Source organism: Penaeus vannamei, chromosome 5 (genome assembly GCF_042767895.1).
Source record: "Penaeus vannamei isolate JL-2024 chromosome 5, ASM4276789v1, whole genome shotgun sequence".
NCBI classification, from domain to species: domain Eukaryota; kingdom Metazoa; phylum Arthropoda; class Malacostraca; order Decapoda; family Penaeidae; genus Penaeus; species Penaeus vannamei.
Genome location: NC_091553.1, coordinates 26,662,991 through 26,671,313, shown reverse-complemented (window position 1 = coordinate 26,671,313; position 8,323 = coordinate 26,662,991). Strand labels below are relative to the sequence as shown.

Here is an 8,323-nt window from a genome sequence, read left to right as displayed (position 1 = left end):
GATGTAGGCTGCAAGCAGCCCACGCCCGAACTCACGGCGGCACTCTACAATGACTCGAAGCGCGAGGATACGGTCTATTGTGGACTTACCAGGAGTGAATCCGGATTGCTCTGGTCTCTGGTGCCTCAGTAGATGGTCTCTGATACGTCTCAGAAGGATGTGGGCGAGAACCTTGCCTGGTATACTGAGCAGTGTGATGCCTCGGTGACTGCTGCAGTCCCAACGGTTCCCCTTCCCCTTCCAAAGAGGGATGACCACACCCCTCAACAGGTCAGGAGGAACGCTACCGAACCGCCAGATGGCAGCCAGGACAGCATGTAACCCCCGTGCCATAGGTTCACCACCAGCCTTTAACAGTTCAGCTGGTATGCCGCAGATACCTGCTACTTTACCACTCTTTAACTTGGAGATCGCCGCCCTAATTACAGTTAGGGAAGGAGGATCCTCACTGATGGGTGGGTCTGGCAACGGGATCTCGACACTACCCGCATCCAAGTTAACTGTTGGTGGATCAACCTGGTACAACATATATGCTTAAGTGCATTTACTCACACACACAAAAATATTGGGAAGGTTTACGAATCGGGGATGGAAAAAGTGAAAATAATGTAAATAAAAAGCAAAACAATAACGGTAAAGAGGAGAGGGAATCGTTTGGTGTCCTTGATGATTGGGTGGAGAGCGAGGGTTGGATTGCCAGTGGACTTGCCTTTTATGAAGCTTGAATAAAACAAATAAGCGAGTATATACCTTGTGAAAATTTGGCTGGAATTCGTGATAAGAAGAAGAAGAGAAAAAAAGGCCACCGTCCGCCATTTCAAATAAATAAATAAATAAATAAATAAAATAAAAAAAATAAATAATAATAATAATAATAATAATAAAAAAATCAGTGTTTGTTCTTCATTGTTGCTCGTTTAAGTGTCTGGGTTTGTTTAAACTGAAAAGTCCATATCTGACGTCGGTTTGATAAAATCCTGTCTTGACCTTTAAGTCGTGGATAGTTTGTGATTTCTATCATCCATGAGGTTCTAATCAAAGTCATTGTATACTTACTTGAATTGTAGGTTTTTTGTTTGTCCACAGCATCTAACAGACTCAACCTTCACATCTCAGAATCCTTGTATATCCACAAGATGAAAAATGACCAAAATAATAACACAGCCATTCAGTTGTTTACGGCGTAGTTCAACCATCGTAACAAGCACTTCCCTCCTGTTATTGGTATGTCTCACCCTCGCCCATGTTTTATATCTTTTCACAATGTTTGTCTGTTTCTTTTCTGTTCACTTCTGTTACTCATTTATTTTGTTCTTATGTTATGATTTTTTTTTTGTCATTGTTTCTTTAATTTATTTAATCCTGCTCTTGGTCTTTGTTTTAGTCTGATAATAGCGATATAACTCCTAAACGTTAATAAAGATGCTCATCACAGCCCTGGTTCTGTTTCATTCTGAAATTAAGGTTCCCGATTGGAAAATCAGCTACAGAAATATATATATATATATATATATATATATATATATATATATATATATATATATATATATATATATATGTATGTATATATATGTATATACATATATGTATATATGTATATACATATATGTATATATATATATCTACCTATCTATCTATCTATTTATCTATCTATAAATATACATGCATATACATACATACATACATACATACATATATATATATATATATATATATATATATATATATATATATATATATATGTGTGTGTGTGTGTGTGTGTGTGTGTGTCTGTGTGTGTGTGTGTGTGTGTGTGTGTGTGTGTTAGTGATTTATCAAAGATTGATATATATATATATATGTATATATATCAATACATATATTATATATGCATATAAATAGACAGACAGACGTGTGTGTGTGTGTTGGTATATGTGTGTAATTATGTATATGAGCGTATATGTGCATATTTCTGTATGTATATATATGTGTGTGAGTGCATATTTCCCCCCAGAACTGTTTCTTCGAAACGAAAAAATAAAGATAATCCCTGTGTTACTTATTCTCAACTTGTATCCCTGTCAATCTGCTGGTTAAAGTATACTCATTTTCACAGCGGTGTAGCCAAAGCCAAATGGTCATTTCATTCAAAGAAATTTTCACGCAATTCCTTTGGCAGATATGCAAATGTATTACAGCGTGGCTATTTGATAACTTTTCATTATCATACATTTTTACTTATGAATATATTTTTTTCTATCACTTTATATAATCTGATCCAATTTAGGTGTGTTTCGTTTCATTTCATTATCTTCGTGCATTGTGCAATTGATTCCCACGGGGACGTGAGAAGCTTTTTTTAAACTATTGAATAACTCCCAAGAATAAATATGTTGTTATATAATAGTGTAGATGTATATGTAATATGTGTGTGGGTGCTTGCGTACGTTTGTTCTATTACTTTACCCGTTATAATTTTTCTTTGCAAATTATTTTCGAGAACAGTCTACACGCACTTTGTTCTCATTGTGGACGCTGAGACTTTTCACGTAATGCACCTAAACAAATACACACACACACACACACACACACACACACACACACACACACACACACACACACACACACACACACACACACACACATATATATATATATATATATATATATATATATATATATATATATATATATATATATAGTGTTAAGCATACCAACTCATCAAAACTGTTTACAGCTTGCCTTGGGGGAAAAATGGAGCGAAAAGGGTATTAAAATACGGGACGAACGCCTAAGCAATCTAAAATTTTCAGACGATATTGTTCTCTTTAACGTGTCGGCAAATGAACTGCAGCAGCTGCTAAATGATCTGAATAGAGAGAGTCTGAAAATGGACTCAAGATGAACAGAAAAAAGACTGTCATGTTTAGTAACAGCATTCAGTTCGAAGAGACATGCACAAGGTGAAGAGCTAGACGCATCGGGCTGAGGCGCCTTTGGCAAACTCAGAAACATACTAAGAGGTTAAATAAAAGTCGCCAATGAGCCCTCGTAGTCATAACACGTGGATGAGAAACGGACTACTACCAAATTACTGGAGAGGAGACTAGTAAATACCCAGAGAGGAATAGAAAGATTGGTGGTGGGAATTAGCCTAAGAGATCAGATGAAGAAGACATGGATCAAGGAACAGACAAAAGTGAAAGATATACTTAGGGCGGTTAAAAAGAAACAATGGCAATGGACAGGTCATATATACAGGAGACAAGACGACAGGTGGACAAATAAAGTAAACTGGGATTTAAATTACATAAAAAGGCCAAGGGCTTGACCAATGACATGATGGCGTGACGAGATGACGAAATTCGGGTGGCAGGACTGGAAACGAAAACGCAATACAGGAACATCTGAAAAAAATGGGGGTGGCTTGACTTGGCTGGTCTGGGCTGGCCTAGGCTATGCAGCACAGTAAAAAGACGATAAGAATGCAATTACAATGCAAAGCCACTATTGATATTAGTGAGAGTACATCTTAATAGTATAATCGCCAAAACCTCTATCATACATACACTATTATCATTAATAATAATACTTGATTTGTAAAATGCCACAAATATATCACAATGGTCGCATATATATATATATGTACTCTTACAGCCCATAAACGATCTGGTGTGTTGGGTACAGTACTTGAGGGGGCACAAGAGCACATGGCAGTAAGTAATGAGGTTAGGCAGGGTTAGGGTTAGATTAGGTTGGGTTAGGGATTGGTTCAATTAGTTTAGGGTTAGGTAAGGTTTGTTTAGTTTAGGTTAGATTAGGTTGGGGTAGGTTTGGTCAAGTTGGTATACGTTACGTTAGGTTAGGGTTATGGCCAGCTTGGATTAGGTTGGGATAGGTTAGGCCACTACGGTATAATACGATCTTTTTCCTTTTTGTGGGTGCGTGTCAACCACTTCATAAAGACGTATCCAATTAACAGTTTTATCTTAAAGTCCAAAAATATAAATAAAAAACAATATTCCAATCATTATCTCAACTTTAACCATTAGACCTTCCTTCGTTATGATGGTAAAATGCCAATCTTCACCACTGAGTAACACCAAAAAAAGGTGCATTGTTTAGCTACGCAGAAAAAGTAGTTGTACATTACTTGCTGTGATGGCCGAAGAAGCACTATTGAAACGGAAGAGGATCACCATTATTTAAATGCGTCTTGGGTACCATTTGGCCTTCATGCCGGTCTAGCTCACCCACAGAGTATCTTCAATGGAAAGAGGTGTGTTTCACAACCCCAGGCTTAATGTAAAACGAATTTGCTTATATTACTTTCAGACATGATCTACGGCATGGAGTACTGAAGCAGCATGATTTTATTGGAACACGTTTTGCCTGCAGCAGATATTAGATATCTTTGTAAAGATCTCTAAGCTTGTACCTCAATTGTGATTCGTTATCAGGCACATAAGATTGCCAATTGCAACAAAATATCAGTGTAGGTGTGACGAAGATCAAAATACCTGTGTATAAAAATACACATGTATACCTATATGCATTTCTCTCTCTCTCTCTCTCTCTCTCTCTCTCTCTCTCTCTCTCTCTCTCTCTCTCTCTCTCTCTCTCTCTCTCTCTCTCTCTCTCTCTCTCTCCACACACACACACACACACACACACACACACACACACACACACACACACACACACACACACACACACACACACACACACACACACACACATATATATATATGTGTGCGTGTGTGTATGTATAATTATATATATATATATATATATATATATATATATATATATATATATATATATATATATAGGGTTCTTGAAATCTAAGACTTTTATAAGACTTTAAAACTCATACCAATTGCTTATTAAGACCAGGAACCACTTGTTACTAAATACACTTACACATAATGTGTAAGCTTACTTGCGGATCAGTGACCAAGATAAAAAAAATACCCCTCTATTACTTTCAGTCGGAAAGATTGCGCACCAGATTATTTATTTATAAATATTACTGTTATTTTTTTTTATTTATTTTACCTTTATATTATTATCATTATTTTTTTGCGCACAGCTCATACATATACGGTCGTGAACCATCAGCAGAAGTGGATGAGTAATGTTGCTGTTGAATGATTTCTGATCAAGTCGCGTAGAGATCCTCGAGTGAATCACAACGGCGCCGGCCGTCAGACATATAAATGTAATTAAGTGAACAAAGCTGTGCCCTGGGCAAATTTAAGACATTTTAAGACCTGTGACAGAAAAAAAAATATATATATATATATACAAATTATATATATATATATATATATATATATATATATATTATATATATATATATGTATATATATGTATACACACACAAATTACACACACACATTAACATAAATGAATATTTGTATGTGAGCACGTGTGCAATGTGCATAAATGTGTGTGGGAGGATGAACATAGAAAAATAAAGTATCAATGAAAAAAAAGTTAAAAAACAAAAGATTTTATTTTTAGTAATTATTTGTATATTTTTGTGTTACAATAAATCCATTAACAATAAATAGCATCACAGTATTAATTCAGTTACATACATCATGGCTGACTTTTGCCAACTAAGGTGACACAGAAAGGTTCACACACTTTCTTCAAGCAGCACTTTACCATCAGAATATTATATATCACATAATTAATACCACATATTCTTGGAATGAAAAAATCTCCAGGACGATTAATCAGAATTTCAAAAAAAGAAAGAAAAAAAAATCCCTCTATCAAGTTGTTTTTAATGATCATTATTTCATGAGTTTTACGAGTAATTAATAATATCTGCATATATCACAAGAAGCGTAAGCAGTATACAACTGTTTTTTATTTCATTTGATAACATGATGATTATATTTATATATATATATCTATGCTTCTTTTACCTCAGTTCTAATTTCAGGAATAAGAAGGAAATGTAAAAAATGCAGTTCATTTTATGAACTTGAACAAAAGAAAAGAAAAAAAGAGTAAAAAGAACGAACAGAGAAGCACATTTTAATTCTGCTTCAGAAATTACTGAGACTTAACATTATTACCATTGCTATTGTTATCATCATTATTATAAACATACTTTTTTTGAGATTTTTATTTGCTTTGAGAGAAAATCAAAAGAAACAATTATCACATATATGTGTTCTTAGGATAAATGTGAAGGTCTTCCAGAAACATGAACAACTGCAAGACAACAAATTTAACCTAAGGAAGCTCTGGGCCCTTGAAAACCCATAAATGTAGTAATATCATGCTTGGTATTTATAACTGACAATTCATGTATATGTTCTAGAATAATATCCTCATAATTTCAACTATAAAACATTAATTAAGAATATTCCATCAGATCACATTTTATTTGGTGTTTATTCTTCATGCTCATGTGTAGCATTAGTTGGTTTATTTTTATATGATGGCCAACGGCAGGTTGGACAATGGTGGTTATCTTTTAATAACCATTCTGTAATGCAAGAGTGATGGTAGTTGTGTCCACATGGGAGGCCGCACAAAACTGCTGACCATCGGTACCTTCCTAGGCATATTGCACATACCCGACTTTCTATTGCATATGATGGGGCTGTCCATTTTAACTCTGTCAGTCTCTGAGGTGAAAGTAGCCATACATCCTTCAATGAATCACTCTGTTGGGAATTAAGTGCTGCATTTTGTTTCTTTGTTTTTGAACAATTTTCACAAACTTTTAATAACTTTTCATATGTGATGTTTTGAAGACAGCTGTCACTGATTTTTCTGTATCTTAAGTACTGCCTCTCCAATTTCCTTTTCAAGATTGCACATCGATGGCATACATATATTTCCTTCACTGTAGTCCAAAGCTCACACAGCCTACAATTTTCATCTTGACAACAGGCATGTATGTCCAGTAGAATGTCATTTTCATTATCACTGACACTATCAATATCTGTTTCACTTTCTGATTTTAGGTCTTCCTCGTTGCCCCACCCATCATACCTCCATGTTGGCAAATCCTTCATATAATCATTTGGTATGACAGGATGCAGCCATAAGTCTGGTGTGGCTAATCGCTCTATGAGGAGCTCCATGCCCTCTTCCAAACCTAAATCCTGAGACGGCCTTGGGCGAGACAGTGATGCCATCGGACGAAAAAGAACATCAACCAAGTAGGAATCCATTGAGAATATTGACCACCAATTGGAATCCATGTCAGCTGGTTCACTTTCCCTTCTTGAGATGACCCTCCTCAAGATGACAATGATACCAAAAATGTGCGCTGACATCCAAAATATGATAGGATGCCTTGCGATCATAAGCCAATGGTATCTTAGCTGAGCAAAAAGCCAAGTAGAGTTTAAATAGGAGATCAACCATAACCCAGATTCAAGAAAAATATTAGCTAATGGAAACTTGAGAATGGCAGTAAAAGCAAGCCAAACAACAAAGACAAATATATTGTATACAAGCATTCGTATCAGAGTGCGAATAGCATGTTTCCATGCTCTCACCCGAACATCAAAAACATTAAATATATCAGCAACTGCTAAGGCATTGGCCAGTACAAGTGATACTAAAAAGACATCATTCATTTGAGGCTGCAGAGTACACATGTAGGAATCAAGGGCAGTGTTTGTGAGAGACTCTCCCTTCTGCTTGCCATAAGAAGTTACTCCTTCTGCTGTGACAACAGCTATATTTGGTATTCCACTCAGTCCTGTCCTTTTAAGCAACTGGGAAACCTGAAAAATATGAGAGAATCAAATTATAATTGGTATAGATAAGTAAATAAATAAAGAGAGGCAAAAGAGTGGAGGTGAGGAGAACTGAGAGTACCAATGAAAAGAAGGTATTACAGCTTTTCATACTCTCTATCATTATAAGCTAAACAAAGCTAACTGTAAAGTGGGTTCTGATTTTCAACAAAGTGCATTAGGAAGATCAAGTTAATGCTATAAAAGGTACAAAATATATTCTGCTACATGACCACTAATTCCAATTTTTTATCAGTCAAACTACTTCTTCCAGAATAGATCTTTACCAAAATCTAAGTCCTTACACACAAGAAAACAATAGAACCAGAGAAAATAGAAAAAATATAATAAATAAACACATACTTGTTCCTTTTCTTCATACTTGACAGTGAAAGAGGCAAGCTTAATTCGAGTTGACAGTCGGAGACCAAGAGTTGCAATCAGTAAAGGTGGATTTAACAACTCAGAGATATAAACCACCCGTGGAATCTGTAAATGAAAATAAACAATTTTTAGACCCTAATCTTCCAAAACAGAGCAGCAATAAGAGCTTAAATGGGTAAAGAGGA

At 35.5% G+C, this 8,323-nt stretch overlaps 1 protein-coding gene across 2 annotated transcripts in view; it reads right to left on the bottom strand.

Moving 5' to 3' along the window:
* Window positions 1–5,478: 5,478 nt before the first annotated feature.
* The window catches only part of LOC113822041 (E3 ubiquitin-protein ligase RNF103), an 8,048-nt gene continuing 5,203 nt past the window's right edge, over window positions 5,479–8,323 (bottom strand). For both annotated transcript variants that reach the window (XM_070121978.1, XM_070121976.1), the window contains 2 exons: window positions 8,118–8,243; window positions 5,479–7,742 (listed from right to left, as the gene is read on the bottom strand). In XM_070121978.1, the coding sequence (XP_069978079.1) occupies window positions 6,393–7,742; window positions 8,118–8,243 (1,476 nt within the window). In that variant the 3' untranslated portion in view covers window positions 5,479–6,392. The remainder of the gene's footprint in view (window positions 7,743–8,117; window positions 8,244–8,323) is intronic.